Source organism: Lampetra planeri, chromosome 1 (genome assembly GCF_965212315.1).
Source record: "Lampetra planeri chromosome 1, kcLamPlan1.2.h2, whole genome shotgun sequence".
Taxonomy (NCBI): domain Eukaryota; kingdom Metazoa; phylum Chordata; class Hyperoartia; order Petromyzontiformes; family Petromyzontidae; genus Lampetra; species Lampetra planeri.
This window is the reverse complement of record NC_136107.1, coordinates 8,367,129-8,387,460: the sequence shown is the minus strand read 5'-3', so window position 1 is coordinate 8,387,460 and position 20,332 is coordinate 8,367,129. Positions and strand designations below refer to the sequence as shown.

Genomic DNA, 20,332 nt, shown 5'->3' with positions numbered 1-20,332 from the left:
CATTATGCATGTGCATTATACGAGTCCTTTGATCTTGTCCTTCCTGTCTATCGACTTGTTCTGTCAGTTTCTGTGATCAGAGGGGATTTTTGTTTTATTTCTAGGGACCAAGCAGCCCCAATGAATTACGGAAGCATCGTCCACCTCGTCGGTCGCCCGCTAAAGCCACTGGGCAACAGCAACAGCATGGCCAGGCGGCAGAGCAGCTCAGCAGTCCCTTAAGCACGGATGGGAGCCCGTCCTCACAGAGCCCCCGCCACAATGCGGGCATCGCCCCTCCATTGCAGCGCGTTCGCACAACTTCCCCCCCGGCAAGTTTACAGCCAGATGGTGGCAGCACAGTATACCTTAAGGGAAACGTCCCCTTGGTTTATAGTGATCTAGATTGTTTTAGACGTTGAATAAAGGGTCATTCAAATAGCTACAGCTATCAACTGCTAAAATAATTGATTACTCTTTTGATTATGACTTCAATCGATTAATAAAAAATGAAAATCATACAAATTTCCTCATCGTTTAAAATAATTTTCAGGCATGAGTCTTAAACCGTGTGTTTAATTATATGATTTCATGGCATTGATGATGTCAAGACTTGTCATCTCGGCGTCATGCTAACTGTGCCGCGGTGAGTTTCTGGCCTTTTGGAGGACAGATGCCTCGCGTCCACCATTTAAAAATTGCTGCTGCTTAAAAATACGTACGTTTTTTCAGTGTTTATATTATTTTAGTGCTAGAAATTTTAAGTAACCTTCGCGTTGAGCAAGTAAAGGAAAACAATCAATAGTTACGTGAAACATACAGGGATAAAATTTTTTTTGTAATATTCTGACTACGGTTGAAAGCGTTTATGCATTCTCGCTGTCTGTCCCTATGTCTTCCCGTTTGTCTATAACGTGGGGGCATATTAACTTTTGTGAAGATGACTACATACAAATTGAAATGTGTGTTGAAAACAGCCAAATTAATCAAAGGGTTGCCCAAAACATGCAAACACAAACCAGCGCTAAAAGTGCCTGTCTCAACTTTTTGGCCCTGCCAGCAAAAAGCACTCCATCCTGGATGAAGCCGCTATCCGATGCCCATGGGCTCCTGGCTTACGCACCTACTGGTTCTTGCGCACACCTGGCGTGAGCACTACTGTTGTTATCTATCATAAAAAAATATTCTGAGTAGATGTCATGTGTCCTCATGAACGTATGCTAAGAGATCCCCCTGGGTCCTCAGATGTCTGTCACCATGGCTGAAGATACAGTGGATGGTACTGTCGTGAAAGAGCAGCCATTCCTACAGAAAGATAATATTGAAACACAGCTGTCGGAGGAACAGGTGGGAAGTTCACAGGCGGTTTGCATTTCCGTTTAAGATTTTGTCACAATCATTATACAAACAAATTCTACCTCTACAGTATGTTTTCTATACATTTGTACCTCTCTTTTTTTCAATACCTTTTGTGTGTTCTCCGATATGGTAGCATGTGCTAAACGACCCATAAGCGCTGTAACGATTCATAGTGACACCATGATCTCTCACTCAATCTATTCCCGCGCTGCATTCCCACATCTCTCCAATATTCCATGTATCCCCAAGCTGTGTCCCCTCCTTTCTTCCTCAAATAAGTAAACTACGTAAATGACAGTATTGTTGTAAAGTAATTTTTTTTTTATCTGTCTTTGTTGGTGAAATTACCTAACTGTAGCATGTTCGCCACTTATTGTAGAGGTTTGTGGTTCAAATTCAGCATGCTGCCGTGGTTATTACTCCGGATTTATTAACCATAATAAAGTACTACATGCCATCTGCTTCACAGTGGACGTTAAAGATCCACCTTATGTCATTCGAATTGAGCAGGCCATTGTGTGCTGCCATCATGGTCCAAATTTGTTGACATCACCCCTTACTGTGACACTATTGCAGGCTGTCTTAAAAGACAGTGCCATCCTTCACGATTGGCTTTCGCGTTAAGAATTGCATGAACACCAAGTGTACATTATTATTATAATCATTATCTCCCTGGAGTATTCCTGAATGAAGGATTGCTGCTGGCGTTAGCACTGTGTGTCACTCCTCGTGCTGTGTGTCGTGTGCAGGTGAAGGAGGTGCATGCAGCGATTCAGCAGCGAGACACCATCATCACTCAGCTGTCTGCCAAACTGCAGCAGGCGGTGCGCTCACGCGATGCGGTGCAGCACGAGGCGCTCACGCTCAGCACCACCGTGCACGGCCTGCAGCAGCAGCTTCTCGAGGTGTGTGACCACATCATGTGCTCTGAGACTCCCATGCTGCTCGCAAGAAAACTAAAGCACAACAAGGGGTTTTGAGTGCTCTTGTTTACTCATGTGAGTCGATTTGCTGCGGGTACTCTGATTTTCTACGACATGAGAAACACTGCTCAAAATAAAAATTTCTCAAAAGCCATAAAATTGTGTCATACATACCTGGTGTCCTGAGTTCAATTTACAGCCACCGCTATTATAATTGATATACGAACCAGTCCTGCCTCCACTCACTTCACAATCCTGCATAGTGAAGTATGGTCAAGCAACTCCCATGACCGACAGTCCTAGTGAATTGAAACGTGGGTGTAAATTACAGTATTATCGTGAATTTTTTTTCTGTATTCAGGCAGCCATTTTTTCACACTGCTTTTGATTAATAAGATAAGCTGATTAAAGATGACTGTGCCACTTTAAAGCCCGGTTACATCTGTGCATGCACATGTGTGCCCAGGCGAGCGAGATTTTGAAGAAGAGTCGCCACGGCAATCTGGCGGCAGAGCTACAGCAAGCGCACGAGCAGATCTCGCTCTACCAGGAGACAATCAACGAGCAGGGTCACGCCATGCAGGAGCATGCAGCGCGTGCCGCCCACCACGAGCAGCAGCTCGCACTCATCCGCACCAAGCTGGAGGACTCGGAGAAGGTGCGTCCTCATCCAGGGAACGCCTATAGCAGGGGACGGAAACTCGCGGCTCCAGAGCCGCATGGGGCTCTTTAAAAACTGCTTTGTGACGTTATTAACATGCATTGTGGCTCTGGAAATATTAAGATTTTTACCTTAATCAAAAAGAATTATCTTCTTGTTATTTTGCTTGCCGACCCCTGGCCTAGAGGATGGACACACTTACCTTTCTTGTTCCCATCATCAGCAAGCCTTAAGAGTGGGCGGTTTGTAGAATGGAACTGGTTTATTAAATCAGTGTATTGTCTACTTTTCGATTTCAAGCTTTCGTGACTGCAGGGATTCATCTTCTTGGTTCTTTCGGTAAAGTCACGTAGTCTCACGACGTTTCGGCCACAACACAAGCGTGACTTTATCGTCTACTTGTTTATCGATTCATTACACTTAACCTTCTTATTAAGCATGATTTTGTTCAATGTGCTGAGTAGTCACAGAGAAGGTGAAACTGATCCAGGCTTTGCCCTGTTTTAACATGTTTGGTGATTAAACACGTCTTAGTTGCTCATTTTGTTATTACCCACATCTTTTTGATAAGACACAGTATATACATTAACATCAATGCATTACTACGACTGCATAAGAGATCCTCTACATTATAATACATGCTTTGTAGCTACTGTCACCACTTGGTATGATGCTGTCTTTTACGAATGTTGAGCATTTTGTAAAGTTGGTTGAGTCTTCGCCAGGGTAGGTGAAGTAGTCATCGTGAGATGATAAATGTATACATTATATTTGTATTAAAATTATATTCTAATGTGATACATTTAACTTGACTGTGTGATGTTTTTAATGTAGGAATATTTTTTTTGCAACACATTGTAATCTGCATATGAATTTGTTTCTGGTAACAAAAATGCCACTTTCTTCTTTAATTGCAGACGTTGAAGGAAAAAGACGTTGTTTTGAATGGCTGCAAGGAGAGTATTAAAGAGAAGGAGAACCTGATTGGGGAGCTGAGCGGCAGAATGAACGAAAAGGAAAAGAACATAATAGAGCTCAGCAAGAAGATGCGAGAGCGGGAGGATGCACTTGCTCAGCTCGTGCAGCGTGTGGAGGTTTCCGAGCAGAGCAACGCCAAGCTGCAGGAGACGCTGCAGCTGACGGAACGCGATGGGGAGAAGATGAGGAATGAACTGTCCACCATCAAGCAGCGTGAAATTAAGACTTCGAGCGAGATCAAGACGCTCATGGGAACCATGGAGCAGATGCAGAAGCAGCATCAGGGCTCCTCGGAGGCCGAGCTGATGCAGCGTATTGAGGCCGAGCTGCAGAGGAAGCTGGACCACTTGCGCACGGAAATGGATGAGACGCACGGGCTGCAGATAGCGCAGATGAAGCAGCAGATGCGAGAGCAGCACAAGCGAGAGATTGAGGAGCTGAACACCATTCACCGTTCAGAGCTGGATAAGATGAGCTCCATTCCCGTCAGCCACATGGTGGACGAGGAGCAGGTTGACTTGCTGAACTCGGCAATAAATGAATTGAACATCAAGCTGAGGGAATCGCACGTCCAGCGCGATCAACTGAAGCAGGAGTTGGCACGGAGGGAGGAGGAATACAAGAGTGAGGTGAGCGGCGTTGAGCGACGCCACGAGCAGAAGGTGCTCGAGCTGCGGTATCAGCTGAGCCAGGCTCACGAACAGGTCCAGAGTCTCTCCAATAAGCACACGGCCGGTGAGCAGCACAGCAAGGAGGTCGAGCTTCTGACAGCCGACCTCAAAGAACTAAGGGCCCAGATCACAGAAATGAACGTTGCTAAAATGGAGCTTCAGTCCAAATACGAGCAAGAAGTGATGAACTACCAGATCAAGCTGGAGATGATGGAGCGAGAGAAGGACGCAGTTCTGGATCGAATGGCGGAGTCTCAGGAGGCGGAGCTGGAACGTCTCCGGACCGAGCTGATGTTCTCTCATGAGGAGGAACTCCGTGCACTCAAGGACGCACTCACCAAGAAGCACCTGCAGCAGCAAGATACCCTGAAAGTGAAGCAAAAGCAGCAAGTCGACCATCTACAAAGTGAGATGGACACTAAGAACGCTGCCATTAGGGCTAAGTGTGATGAGCTGTCTGCAGAAAAGGCTGGTCTCCTGGTAGAGGTCAGCACCATGAAGTCTGATATTGAAAACCTGAAAAAAGGACAAGGTGATGATGAAGACATGATTAAACAAATTGAGATGCTAAAAGCAGAAGTGGGCACTCTTAGAAGCGTCCAGAAAGATTTGCAGGAACGAGAGTTGCAGATGATAGAGCTGCAGGCAGCAAACAAACAGGTAATAGCAGCGAGGGAAAATTTGGAACAGCAGCTTGCGGATTTCCAAAAAGCAGTGCCTCAGCGTAACGATGTAGATACCTTAAGCCCTACTGATCTCGAGGAAAGTTCAAGTAGGGTCCCAGCTCTAGTCGAACAGTGTTCCATGCTTGAGAAGCAACTCCGTGCCCTTAAGAAGATAAATGAAATGGCTAAGCAGACTGAATACCAGCTGAGGGAGGAGTTGGAGAAGCAACACAACACATTTGTTTTTTCAGAGAGGAACTTCGAAGTGAACATGCAGGAGCTACGAGAGGAACACGAGCAGGTTCTGAAAGAAAAATCCTTGATAGAAGTGAAGTTAGAGGTGCAGATGGAAGAAGTGAAAACCCTTAAGTCAGAGCTCTTACAAATAACTTTGAGTGCAGTAGACACATGCGCAACAGAGACCGGAGGAGAGATGGTGGTAGTGGAAAGCCATAAAAACCAAGATTTGTCTGCCACCTTTGTGGAGAAAGACTCTGTCGAACTCATGGAAAAGATACAGGTTGTGGAAAGAGAGAGAGATCATCTCGTTGAAGAAAAGGCCCTGCTGCTACGGATGATTGAAGATCACGACGCAGAGGTGGCCTCTCTAAAGGCCCGGCACAAAACTGAGGTGGGTGCGGCATAATCTTCCCCATTGACCACTGGACTATCACTGGGACTACCATAAGAACTCCTAGTTCCATAACTGGATCCACTGGGATCCCCATTGAGACTGGCACCGGCACCACCATCACCACCATTAGATGAATGTGCCGCCACTTCTACTGCTCTTAGTGGGAAAGCCAGGATATCTATGCATATAATAGGATAATCCACAGATCGATTCAGTGGTACTGTAAGAGGAGTTTCACTATATTTGAATGTGCCATTTAGTGTTGCTTGGGAAGGTGTTGATTAGTGTTGATGGTTTTTTCCTCTATCCACAGCTAACCAAGCTTGAAGAGACCTTCTGTACTGAAAAACAGCAAGAGATCATAGGCACCCGACAGGTGAAAAACATACAGCACACAAACAGCATTCACTTTTAAATATGTTTTCAAGGTTTTTAAAGGATTGAATCACCAAGAGTGCTTTTCAATAGACAAGGATTGGTTTACATGAGAGTCCTCGTAAATGTTGTAAAACTTTAAAAAAGCACCGCATTTTAGCATAATAAAAAATAAATGGTCAATTAAGAGATGTGATGCATTCAACTTGTAATGTAATGTTTAATTGCAATTATACATATTTCAGTTTAATCAGTGAATTTTGGAGCAGAGTGTGTTGTGTATTGTTGTTATAATGCATGATATCCGGACGAGTGCTGTCCTTTTCTGTCGGACCTACAACTCAAATTTAGTTTCCATAATGTGTGAAAACATACGGCCACTGTTTGGGAAGTCCACTTGAAACGTCCTCACTTCATACATATCCTGCCAAGGAAACAATGATTACATTTCGTTACATAATATATAATATTATTGCACATTCATTCATGTGTATTATCTCTGCTTCAGGAATATGACATTTCCATCACTTGATTAGAGCCAGCAATGGAGAGGAGCATCACCCTCTGCTTGTTTGAGCAGAAACACATTGCCATTCGATTGGTGGCTGCTGCAACGTATGTTGGATTTGGAAGCTGGTGTTGTGGTTTCCCTGTTTGTGTGTATTATGGAGCTCACGGATGTGGCATGTGTCAGGCATTAGAGGCTGAGCACAAGCAAAACATGGACCAGCTGCAGGTTCGGCAGGAGGCTTTGCTGCGAGAGAAGGAAGAGGCGTTGCATGCCGCGTTCCTGAGCCAGACACAAGAGATCCAGGTATGTCAGTTTCGAAGGGTTGAATCAATAAGGATTTGAGTAAAGACGTGACAACTCCTCAATTGTTTAAATAATTTCTTAGACTCATTATACACTATTTATCACTATCTCATAACTGACAAGGGAAATGAACACTGCCCATTGCCCAACAGCATATTTTAGATAGAGCCGCATTTATACGATCTCTGCATTCAAATTGTATTGTGCTGTTTGAGCAGGCAGACGCATGGGCTTTTGGCACTGACCGTGATCACGTGTGCCTCTGTGTTCCTCTAGGCTGAACATGCTCTACAGAGGGAGGCCACCCGCATCGCGCTCACTCAGATGCACGCCGCACAGCAGGAGCTGGTTCTGGAGGAACCTGGCCCAGCCGCACAGGGAACCCCAGTGGTGGTGGTGGCGGCACATGCCTCTGGAAGCACACGGGCTGACGGACCCCTTGAGCCTCCCACGGCAGAAGGCTACACACATGAATCACCGGCCAGGGAAGGACAAGCCCTGGACACAACACTCACTATAGCCAGCACGATGCTGACAACAGCTGGGCCGTCAGACACGCAGATGCGGACAGCTTCCCACCAGCAGCAAGGTGAGGATGATGGTGGGGTGATTAGCCCCACTGCTGAGATGTGCACTTACTCTGCTGCGCTATCACCTGCGAGGGACACATACAGTATAGACTGTTCCTTATCATTGCAGTAAAAATAAGTAAAAATAGTCATCCTATAGATATACAAGCCCTTGCCATGATAATGTCGAATATTTACCCCCAGTTTAGGGCTACAAATAACACTACCCCATTGCTTGCTGAGCAGGAGTTGGGTTTTGGTTGAGAATTGTCTCTTTGACTTTGAAAGTATCCCCATGGCACAGTCTCGTGATGAGTGCTGTAGTGCTGATGAAAAGGTCATTCTCAACTTTGGGCATGAGAACATGTGTGCTCCAGAACACAATTACAATCAAATTGAGAACTGCATAACATAACAATCAACATTTCCTTCACAATTTCCTTAACATTACGCATCTGGAGATGAGCATGGTTGACTACATACGGTGCGAAAGAAGTTCAACATACATACAAAGCCATTGTCAGAATATGAATATTTATTTATACTGGAGGAATCTGAACATTTATACTGGAGAGATACAAAGCCATTTTTTATTAATGTATTGTGAATAATACATCTAAGAGCTATGCTAGTCTCACTGCTGCCCCATGTCGCTGGTAGTGCCCGTGCCAGGAGGTGGTGAGGAGGAGAAGCGGCACCAGGAGGTGGTAGAGCTTATGACCAGTGTGCGGCTGCTAGAGGAGGAGCTTGCAGAGCTGAGGGGCTGTGCCCAGCAGCAACATTTGGAGAAGGTACTGTTCTTCACAGAAATTGTCAAGACCAAGTTAATTATTACACTCCCTACACGCAAGACAACACTCAAAACTATGCACACATAAATGTCTCCTAGTGCTACCTCCTGTTCAAGTGGTATCTCATACTAGATGTCTTTATGTTTGGTAAATTATATCTGCTGGCCATTAGTTATTATCATGACATCTCGTCTCCTTTACAGTAAATGCCTTGATTGTCTGATCGTGTGGTGCCACTAGAGTGCCCTAGAACAGGAATTTCTGGAACTAAGAGTCTGTAAAGAAGAAGAGGTGGACAGGCTGCGTGCTCAGCTGGAGGGCAGCCGTGCCAGTCGACAGGAGCTCAGTGGTACGTGTGGCTTTCCCAGCTGTGGCCCCATTTGTTCATGTAGTTCACGATAACCTGTCAGGGAACCGAGCCAACACCACTTTGGGTTCTGGCGTGGGCCCTACACCACCAATATTCCTTCTGCCCACTCAAGTTCACTCTCCTTGGCAGTATATTACGATTATGGTGGTCCACACCACAGCCCTCCTGGCTCCCCCTTTCAAGAGGAGCTGGAACTGGGACTGTTATGGTTGATTTCTTTAGAATGTAGGTGTTTTCTACTTAAAAGGTTTTTATTGAACTGCGCAATGGACTCGAATTCAGGCAGACACCCATGAAACCAATTCTTTATTTTAAGGAACTGATGACTTTGGCCTGGTTACCAAAAATCAGACGAAAAAAGAGTCACGTTATTTTGAAAAATGTAATTCAAATTGTGCACAGCGCAATGGGGTTTCTGCTGACTCGCGCTGTGCTCCCGCGGTCGCCGCGCGCAGAGCTGAAGACGCAGCTGCAGGCACGCTGCGGGCGCCTTGCCGAGCTCGAGTCGGTGCGGCAGGAGCAGGGAGCGCTGCTCGCACGGCTCGGGGCCGCCCAGGAGGAGACGGAGCGTCACGCGCGCGACAAGCAAATCCTGCAGCAGGAGCTGCAGCGCCTGCGCTTGCATGGGTGCGATGCTGTGGATCGTTGCTGTGTGGATCCTCCGCATGGCTTGTGTGCACCATGCACATAGCAATAAACATTTTCATACTACTTTTGATAATGATAGTAGTAATTTCTATTATCGGCACATCCGGCTATGTACGGTGCAAAAGAAGTTCAATATCCATACATACATATCCAGGAATGTATAATTTTTACTGTTTTTTCAGGAGGGTTCTTTATTGGTATGTTTGGACAATTTTTTTTACATTTGGGGAAAACAAGATAACCTTTTTTGAAAGATACCCATTGCTTATTTTCAAATCTAAACATATTTCTTAAATAAATAAACTGCGTGTAATAACTTAACACCATGCTTAATAACTTAACAGCTAAAACAACATACAGTATAACTGATATTGGCGAAACATCCCACAATGCTGATAAATTACCTGCAAATTACTCAATTGGGATTACACAAAGTAGCATTGTCCCCCCCTACTGCGACAACTTGGCAGGACCCTCCTTAAAAAAAGTGTCTTGAGGCTCAATGAAGCTTTTGTGGGTAAACAAGATACAACAATAATAACAAACCTGGTACTGTCTCCCACTGCAGGCTGCTGGCGGAATCCACACTTAAGGTTGTTCCTCACCAGGCTGCAATCTTGAGTCTTGGTCCACCTTGCACTGCTGCATCACCAGTAAGAGTGCGGCTCTTTTTCTAATAATTATCAGCATGGTAACATCTACACGTTGGGGTTATTAATGAGGCGGCTTGCAAAATACTGTGGGTTTCCGACTATGCCAACTATGCCGTGCATTGTCTTTGAGTTGTGTGCCTTTTGGCATCATCTGGTCCAACCCATGTGAGACTAGGCTCTAAGGAAAGCTGTCTCGGGTGTGGACCAATCAACTTCAAGGACAGTTCATACATTATCAGAGTTATGTTTTTAGTTTGCATTATGACTGCAGGTATTGTGGTCTATGCAAACATGACTCCTTGTAAAAAAAGGTGTCAGTTTTGTTGCCAGATGGAAGGGTAAAAAACCAATTATCATATGCTATTTTTCTAAAGTGTGTTTCATGTTAGCGTGTAAATGTGATATGTTGTCATAGCCTGCACATTTGTTCACAGTTAATGACGATTCATATTGCCTCACTTGGCGTTGACATCATTGTCTTCTGGCTCGGTCTTCTAAATAAAAAAATTTGCTTTCATAATGCCATGGGCTATTAGAGCTTGAATGCTTTAGTTTGAATTAGTTAAACACCCAATTAAAACCAGTTATTCGTGACCACTGTTACTGACGCACTACTCGGCCTATTGAGAGGTCGTTCCTCTGATGCCTTTGTTGTATCGAACCTTCTGCCTATGGTCTACTGTAATATCTACCCGCTCTCTTGGTTCAAGTCCATTCCCTTCCCCTATGCCCAGGACTGACCATCTCTCGTAGCGATGCCTCCCTTCATCACCTCTCCTTATAACATATGTTCCCATTTTTATCCAGCCGTGAAGTGTAAGCACACAAAGATAAACTAATCTGTAGCGTTTCACTGCATTGAAGTGTGTTACTGCATGTTGTGAATGACACACTTGTTAATGCTATTGATTGTGCTGCGTAGGTCCAGCATGTCCTTGAAGTGGCTGATGACGCTGTGATCTCAGTTGTCCACTCTCGATAGCACATCCTGCTCATTGCCCACAAGCACACGGCCTCTGGCAATAGACTTTTGCCGTATTTGTGCTACGTGGCAACGATCCTATTCATTTACAATAACAGAGCCTATTTTGGGAAAATGTTGTTATTTCATGGGCAAAAAAGTGATTATACATCTAAAGTTATTTACACATTTGAGATGTGGAATTTGTAACTTGGAGGTGTTTTGTTGTAAAAGTCTACAAGAAATCAAGTGTGGTCTTTCTCTGCATGTAAGTTCAGTATTCAAATTGATAATGCTGATTATATTGAAGAGGTACAAGCTTTGTATGGTTTTTATTAAAATGGTTCACATGTGATATGTTTAAATTAAGCCGTTTTTTAACTCTTCAGTTTATGACATTTGTATTGTTCTCCTAGTCATTATATTGTTACTTTCATAATGTTCCTTTCATGTTTTTTACATCTATTGTGGCGTTTGTTATTGTCGATGTAGATTTTTACCACCTGCCCTGGTGGAGTTGTGGTAAAAGCTCTCAGCTTGCAATTTAAAGGCAGTGGTGATCTGTAATGCTGGTGGGGAGTCAACTCAGAGCATTATTTTGTGTATTGAGTTTCAATGCTTTAAAAAGTACGAGGCATTTTGATGGGTCCATTTGCTCTATCGTTATGCATTTTCAGAGCATTGATGACGATCTTCTGCAAGCCATGACATCAATTCCAGAAGACAGGAAGGAAATGGCTTTGCCTGTGAACTCTCAAGTGTCAGACTCCACTCTTGACTTAGCGGCAGCCTCTGGCATTGAAGGGCCAACTCTCTCTTTGATTGAGGGAGAGCCTCGGACGCAGCCAGAGGTGAACATGGGGCACAGGGATGAGTGGGATCAAACTTGGCAGAGACAACTGGAGCTGCAACATCAGCAGCAGTTGTTGGCTTTGAGGGCCCAGCTGGAGTATGAGCAGCAAGAGGCCATGGAGAAGCTGACGCTTCAGCATCAGGACGAGCTTCTCCTGCACATTGCCAAGGTGAGTAACCTCCTCTGTAAGTCACAGTGTCTCCCTGTTGAATTTAAACTTTGGTGGAACTCCCCTCTATTATTGGTCCATCCCCAGTGGTGCGCCACTTGCACACTCCTATGGCAGAGACCATAGGCCTCAGACAAAACGGAAATAAAATCTCTTCTTCGGACAATAGTCCATGACTTTCCACAAAGTGGTGCTTGTATTACAAACACTGAAGGGATGATGGCAGAGTTGACCCCCAACTGAGCTTTTAACTCGTAAACTATTTACGAGTCCAGCTCCGTGACACTGTCACCACCCAGCCTGCTTTGTCAACAACAATAACAATTATCAACTCTATTTAAACAGGACAAACCCTTGAATCTACTATTTTGTCTATTTCGTTCACAAAGAGGACTTGGCTTTATAGCAGCGATGGATACATTTTACACAAGAGCATAATCTCCACACAGCACACTTACAATAAACTGTGGTTGTGCGACTGAAAAATATGTTCATTGGAGCCTGTTGCATTTTTTGTTATAGAGTTATTGTGACATCTTCAAATAAATTACCAAAAGTCTTTAACTGTTATGAAGTATATAGGTATTTATACATGATTAAAAATGAAAACTCTTAACGGGTATACTGTCTGCCTTACTGCAGTTTTCATTGCACCTTGTAACTCTCAAACACTGAATGTGTTTCTCTGTGCTCCAGGTGATAGTGGACATGTCACTTCAGGTCGCTGTGCATCAAGAGGCAGAAAGATTGGCTGCCACTGAGGAAGTTTGGAAGGTCCAATCGCATGAGTCATTGCAAGCTGAGAAGCAGGATGAGCCAGACAGATCAGAAACACCACTACACACTGCAGGAAAGGAGATTAATCTGATGTGTACCACAGTGGAGGAGCAGAAAGCTGAAGTGTCTGGAGCAAGTGAAGCCGAGAGCGGTGACTCTGGGTTAGCTCGCAGCGTCTCTCAAGCACTGCACGACGTAACGTTCAGGTAATGATCTCAGTCAATCGTCGTGGGATGGCTACTGTTAGTGAGCACCTATTAAGGTCAGCACAGTCCATGTTGGGGTGATGTGGGCAGCACCACACCTGTTGTACTTGCCTCCCACCTGATTCAGCACAATGACCTCTTTGACATAATTCCAAAATGCAGCTTGTGTCTGCAACGAGGGCAATTTGCTTGTGGAGGATTATGGAAAGGCATAGATGACTGCAATTCAGCCATGCATAGTGTGATGGGTTCCCAGCTGCAAGGGTGCATGGCTTCCAAAAGTACAGGTTCGAGACTGATAAAAAAGTGTAACTCTGGGGCTGTCAAGTTCAAGAAGTGATCCTGAGTAAATGCGATAGATGTAATCATAGAACAAGTCCCCATGTATACTTACATGGTGTTTCGTGGCCATAGAAAGCCTTGCTTTGTAGTACCATTAATTGAGTTGTTTATATTTTGCAGGTTCCCCAAAGAAGATAAGGCTCTGTTGGAGGAGGTATTCAAGGAGCATGTGAGCATGGTGAAGCATCTGCAAAGTGAATGTGGCAGACTTAAAGACCAGTGCCGGAAACTGCAGGATCAACTGGTGTCTGATCTGGACTCATTATCGACATCTCTGAACGAGACGCACCAGCGAGACATGGAAAATGTGCGAGCTCTGCTCACTGTGGAACATCAGAAAGAGGCTGTGAGTCTAAAGGAGGCTCACAGTAAGGATCTGGATGATCTCAGGTCATCACTAAAAGAGCAGCACAAAGATGAAGTTGAAAAAGTTATGGTGGCGGTTAAGGAAGCACAGCACATGGAGCTACAGTCACTCAGAAGCTTCCTTGGCGAGATGCAGGATAGAAGACAGCTCGGGGAAAATGAGCTCTGGCCACATGGCGCTGTGTACTGTTCGTCAGAAGAGTACACAAGTGTGGAGGCACTGTGCGCTGGCCTGGTGAAGCAGCATGCCGGCGAGATGGAGAAACTGAAGAGGGAGCAGAAAGAGTTGTTGCAAGAGCTCCAGGAGTCCTTCAACCAGAAGCTTGCCAACCTGCAGGCGGCACATGCCGCGGAAACAGACGCGCAGTCGGCGCTGGAGGTCGCGGCTCTCAAAGAGGCACAGGAGGAGGAGGTGAAGGCACTGACTCAGCAGCTCGAGGCGCAGTGTGAAAAGCATGTGTGCAAAGCCGTGCAGAAGCTCAGGGGTGAGCACAGAGAAGAGCTGGAGGCACTTCTTGCAGCGCACGAGGAAGAGCTGAAGGAACAGGCGGAGAGGCTCGGGAGGCAGCACAGCCAGGCTTTGCAGGAAGCTGTGGGAGGCGTGCGCAGTGAGAACGCCGCGCTCGCCGCTCACAGCACCCAGCTGCAGCAGGCTCACCAGGTGAGGTGGCCCTCGCTCCCGTCCCGCCACGTGTCAACACGCCGTACGCCTCCCACGCAGGGTTGCTGGCTCACTTATGCAGGGTAGTGAGCTGCCTGCTGAAGGCAGTACAGCAGGTAGGTAGCTAATTAATGTTTGCATTGCTCTGTATTATCTTGTGTTTGTTCTTATTCTTAAGGAAAAAGCAGTATTGAAAGAGGATTTGGCTGAATACCTTAATTAGTACTGTTCAGTAAACGTCTTAAGAAGTAGTCTTTCGAAAGAACGAAAACATTATAATTCGTATTATCCATTATGAGAGTGAAGTTTCTTCAAGTTATTAATTTGCCAGATAAAAATTCCCCATGTGTATCGGTTATAGGGATTGTTTGACAATACTTCACCGTGCTGCCAGTGTGGGTTCGTGAAGGTGGGGACCCAGGACCAGTTCTAACTTGTAATGGTTACTTCTGGTTAGAAAGAATGTCTTCTTTTTAATTTTGTAAGGGTTTATTACAGATGGAAATGAATGCATGTGCTAAGCATCTGTTGACATTTCTTATATTAATATAATTTTAATCTCTGAGCCTTTTAAATTAATCCAGAAGTGGTTCTGGCATGCCAACGTGTGGAGCCAGAACCTGACAGTGCTCTCTCAACTGGGTTTATGATGGAGAATTCTCCCTCAGATTAATTGATTCCAGTTAATGAATGGTAAATACATGTACAGAAAAAAGGAAGTGATCAGGCTGTCAGAATTGATTTCTTCTCAGTTATCAATTCTGGGTGGTGTCCACACAGTACAACTTGGATTTACGCCATCTGCGAACGATGCCCCTAGAGGCGGCTGACGGGAGTTGTGTGGGAGAGCAGGCGGAGCGAGCTGCCATGCAGCAGGAGTTTGAGCAGAGGCTGGAGCACGTGCGGGCACAGCTCCATGACGGCACTCAAGCCGAGCAAAGGCGCGTGGAGCAGAACGAGCGCTCGCAAGAAGAGCTGATGCACGTGCAGTCACAGCTGGAGTGCAAGCATGAGGCGATGGACCGCATGAGTGAGGAACTGACACGCGTGCAGGAGGCGCTGAAGCTCAAGCAAGTGGAGATGGAGCAAAACCAGGTGGATCTAGAGCATGTACAGGAGAAGCTGATACATGTGCAGGCAGAACTGGAGCGCAAGCAGGTTGAGCAAGAGTGCATGCAGGCAGAACTGGAGCGCACCAAAGGGGAGACGGAGCACAAGCGAGAGGAGATGGAGCACGTACAGGCGGAGGCAGCCAGGAGAGAAGCGCAGCTTGTTGCTGAATGGACGGAGAAGTTGTACAAGGAAAGTGGCCAGCAGGAGAGCGTACAGCAGGTAATGAACCGGGGACTTATTTTGGTCTGAAGGCTCATCACAGAGTAGGTCATCACAGCCAGTGCCCTCCATGGCACCACTCTTTGCTGCGGTATCCTTCCATCTACCAGATTCGAAAACGTTTGCAGAATTGGCATCTGGCCTGCAAGGTTTGGTCTTACTTACAGTGTAATTTACAGTCACCTAGTTATTGTAACGTTTATCTTAAGGCTCGGTAAATAAAACTGTTTCAAGCTGCATTGCCCCTGCCAAGAGCCTGCTTAATAAACTTGCATCATCAATAGGTAGACAGGGTTAAGTTGTACTGTGAGACTCCCAACTTGCTGGGCTGTGAGATATCCAAGAGATGGCAGTGCATTAAGTGGGTTCTTGATTTTGATGTATGCTGTCTGGCTTCTTCCCACATGAAACACGCTACTTTAAAAGGAATTGGCCAAACATCCTTAAGCAGGATCCTTCTGAGAGAGTTTTAAGGCTCATTGGAGCTCATTGACGGTAAGTGTATGTTAAGGCCGTGCTGCTGCTTGTCGTTGCAGCTGCGCAAGGAACTGGACACGCTAAAAGAGAAGCTTCACAGCCGCAGCTCAGAGCTGGAGCAGCTCCTGCAGCGGAGGGAGCGCGAGAATGAGGAGGGAGGGAACCTCCTGGGTCTCATGAGAACCGACCTGGACCGGCTCCAGTCTGAGCGGTGCGTACGTGGGCATTCGTACGAGTGTGGAAGCGTATGTGGGCGTCTTGTTGCGTGTGTGCGAGTGCATGTGATTGTTGAGCATGCATGTGATCGTTTAGCGTTATGTGTGAGCGCGTGCGTGTGTGAGTGCGCTTTAGAGTTAGTGATGCGGTGGTTAGCGTGATCCGCGGAAAATGCAATGACGCATTCAATTTCTAGTTGTGAATACCTGTTCAGATGTGACAGCAGTAACTTTGGGTAAGCGTTGGTGGTTTTTGTAGAGAAGCTGCATTGGCAAGTATGGACACTCACTGTAGAAGGTAGCACAGAAAGTAGATTGCTGGCCTTCGAGTGCAGACTTTTGAGAATTATCCCCTCAAATAGGAGTTCACTCGGTTCACCGGCTTTCTCTCAAATTCAAAGATACTCAATGAATTAACTCATCCCAAAAATGTAGTCAGGCAGTACATTAAGTAGGCCTCAGACATAGGTGTGTAAATTATGGGTGCTCTACCCTCACAGCTGCCACATTTGTTAAGCATCATCGTTGATGGCAATGCCATGTACAGCATCCCATTCAACTGAAGTCCAATCTTTGTTTAAGGAATGAGTAATTGATTAGCAAAATTTGTAAATATAAAAAAAAATACAATTATAAATGTTTATATTCTTTGGGTCTTTCGGTAAAGTCACGTAGATAGGTTCAAATGAATGAAAAAAATAAACAAAAAAAATACGTCTCGATCACAACCTACAAGCGATCGTCATCAGGAGGAAAAAAGAGAGGGGGAAAGCTGCTGAGGCGCAGACTGTTTTAAAGGTTTAAAATCGGTGTAGCCCAAGGGTCATAAACGAAGTAGGCGGGGCTAGTGATGTGAATGTGAGAGATTAGCATGTTAATGTTAGATCGCAGAGCTGCATCCACTAAGGCGTGGCGGTGGCTATGTTAATGTGAGAGATTAGCATGTTAATGTAAAATTGCAGAGCTGCTGCCACGTCGAGGTCAGCGCGCGGAGGTGGCTATGTTGGTGTGAAAAAATGTTACCTGTTAATGTATAATCGGAGAGCCGAAGCCACGGGGAAAATAAAAACTAACATCGGAAGGTGGCAGGATGGAAACATTACAACCAGTTATGAATTAAACTGGTTGATGACGTACTTCCAATGAATGCTGAGTTTGTACCCATCCTCTCGGTTGAAATTGTGTCTGTCTGTATATGTGAATGGCTTCATGAACGAATCTTTGTTGATAGCCAGTGGGCTTACAAAGTACCTTCGTCTTAGAAAAATAAATTTAGTGTGAGCCAACCGCATTAAAACAATGATCAGCCACGTGTTGGTCCTTATGCGTTTCAAATCTGCCTTATGCTCACAAACATGGTCCGAGACATGTCGCTTAGTTTTCCCAATGTAACTACTGCTGCACACACAGCTTAGTTTGTAGATGCCAGGGTATTGCATATCAGGGATCCTATCCTTCACAGATGGGATCAGATCACACATTTTATGTACTGTGTTAAATCGAGCCTGGATCTTGTGTTTGCTCAAGATTTTGGAAATCTTTTTGGTAACCCCTGCTATGTATAGCAAGGTGATGGTTTTGATTGGGTCCTCAGATGGTTCTTTCCCAACGGTTGGGGTGATAGCTTCACGGATTGTGTGGTCTGAATATATCCATTCATCTTGAGAGCTTGGTGCACGTGTTTCAGTTCACTGGCAAGGTGATGATGGTCAGAGTTTTGATGAGGGAATTCTTCTGGGATGGATGGTGGTGGGAGTCAGGTTTTAGGTAGGCATCCGTTGTGTCCCATTGAGCTATCTGGTCTCTTTTCGATTAGAACATCAAAAAATGGTAGCTTGCCATCCTTTTCCACCTCCATGATGAATTTGATGGCTGGGTGTATGGAATTAATGTGGTTGAGGAATTGGTTTAGAGCTGGTCGGCCATGTGGCCAGATGACGAATGTGTCATCTGTGTACCTCTTCCACAAGGACGGACGTAGAGTGGATGCCTGGATGGCATCCATCTCAAATTTTTCCATGAAAACATTGGCTACAACCGGAGATAAGGGAGAACCCATTGGGGTGCCTTCAACTTGTCTGTAAAATGTTCCATTCCAGGTGAAGTATGTATTGGTGAGGCAGTGTCTAACCAGGGCCGGTACATCAGCATTCAATCCTTGTTGGACTAAATCTTCAATGATTGCAATGGTGTCGGGCACATGAACTTTGAACAAAGAAACTACATCGAAACTAACGAGCAAATTACCTGGAGACCGTGATATGTCCTTAATTAATGATACCAAGTGAGCTAAGTTAAGTACAGATGAGGTGGTCTTACTAGTGAATGGTTGCAAGGTCTCAGACAGAAACCGGGCCAGTTTGTAGGTGGGTGAGTCAATGGTGGAGACGATGGGACTAAGGGGCGTGTACCTTCTTTATGGATGTTTGGTAAGCCATTCAATCTGGCAGGTCTAGCAGCAGAGGATTTTAAGGAAAACCGTTTGGTTTGTTCAATTAATGAAGCCGAATCAGTAGTGATGTTGTTGGTTTTTGTAACGTGGCTGTTGGTGGAATCTCTTTAAAATTTTGTGTAGCTACCATCATTAAGTAGGTCCTGAATGTTGTTATTGTCTGTGGTTTCATCCATGATGACCGTGGAATTGCCCTTGTCGGCTGAGAGGATGACAATGTCATCCCTCTTTTTTAATTGAGCTCAAAACGTTCATCCTTACTGATGTTGCTGATTGGTGTCTTGGCGTTTTTAAGGATTGCAGCGATTTCCGATTTTGCTACGTCTGCAGCGATGTGTCCCAAACCCTTCGACTTAGGCAATGATATTATCCACTGGGATGTGTTTAGGGGTGACTGCAAAGTTCAACCCTTTAGCCAAAACCGATTTTAGGCCGTCGGAAATTGGACTATTACTCAGATTAATAACAACCTTGTCAACGTCTAACTTTTTAATGTGTTGATCTGGCTTCTTCTTGGAAAGGAGGTTGAACTTCTAAATCAGGTTATCTTTACATTTTGCTGACATTGTCTCAGCTGACGAGGCAGTCATGTTATCTACATGTTCCCAATTTGATGTAGACATTTTTTCTGTCAATGTTAAGTGTGATTTCAAGAGTGTCTTAGCCACATGATCCAGTTCAATTCGGAGCAATCTAATTCTCTCTGAGATCAGGGCCAAGCCGGCCCTGAACAATGTTTAATCACATTTCAGATGAAAATGTACATATAGAAATTGTTTTAATATTCAGATCTTCTCTTACTTTTGTTCTGATAAAAAAAAACGTCATTCCTTCACATCTACTTTGGAAGGCCATATGTCTCTCAGTGGGGCTTCTACTCCAATAAACAAAGCATCCTATCTGTCTGTATTCTGTCCAGCTGCCCGTGTATCCGGCGTGGCCAACTTCTGTTTTTGTTGTTGTTGTGCTTCACAGCGCAAACACTGTCAGGGCCAATGAGCGCTTGCTGCATGTGCTCTCCGAGGTGGTGCGACGCGTACTCTCCTCCGAAGAGTCCATCGCTCGCCGCGTCTCTGCTCTCATGGCCCCCCCGCCGGAGCATGCTGGGACGTCCGCACAAGTGCCGGCGGGGTCTGTGCTTGACGTGGATGAAGGGGTCGCGTCGTCCACATCCCCCCGAACTCTGAGCGGCTACAGGATACCAGTCGACGGTATCTCCTTCACACAGCCACTGCAGTCTGCACACAGGGAATCGCTGTCTTATGTGTCTGTGTAGCAGCTTGAATCAAAATGCAGAGTGTTAATCCTACAGTGGATAAGGTATTTCCTGCACCTCCGATTGTATTATCACGTTTGGCTACGTACGGGGCGAAAGAAGTTCTGCATACATACAACATGCGTACACTCATTGTCTCAACCCTTTGGATGGAG

At 45.4% G+C, this 20,332-nt stretch overlaps 1 protein-coding gene across 1 annotated transcript in view; it reads left to right on the top strand.

Annotated features, from left to right (window-relative positions):
• LOC144723223 (uncharacterized) overlaps positions 1–20,332 on the top strand; it is an 84,687-nt gene that overhangs the window by 19,668 nt on the left and 44,687 nt on the right. The window contains exons 5-22 of the mRNA XM_078601783.1: positions 105–311; positions 1,225–1,326; positions 2,088–2,243; positions 2,728–2,919; positions 3,840–5,867; positions 6,184–6,246; positions 6,940–7,059; positions 7,336–7,648; positions 8,289–8,419; positions 8,660–8,768; positions 9,245–9,416; positions 10,006–10,090; positions 11,729–12,073; positions 12,770–13,056; positions 13,519–14,425; positions 15,278–15,757; positions 16,294–16,445; positions 19,877–20,112. Of these exons, the coding sequence (XP_078457909.1) occupies positions 105–311; positions 1,225–1,326; positions 2,088–2,243; positions 2,728–2,919; positions 3,840–5,867; positions 6,184–6,246; positions 6,940–7,059; positions 7,336–7,648; positions 8,289–8,419; positions 8,660–8,768; positions 9,245–9,416; positions 10,006–10,090; positions 11,729–12,073; positions 12,770–13,056; positions 13,519–14,425; positions 15,278–15,757; positions 16,294–16,445; positions 19,877–20,112 (6,085 nt within the window). The remainder of the gene's footprint in view (positions 1–104; positions 312–1,224; positions 1,327–2,087; positions 2,244–2,727; positions 2,920–3,839; positions 5,868–6,183; positions 6,247–6,939; positions 7,060–7,335; positions 7,649–8,288; positions 8,420–8,659; positions 8,769–9,244; positions 9,417–10,005; positions 10,091–11,728; positions 12,074–12,769; positions 13,057–13,518; positions 14,426–15,277; positions 15,758–16,293; positions 16,446–19,876; positions 20,113–20,332) is intronic.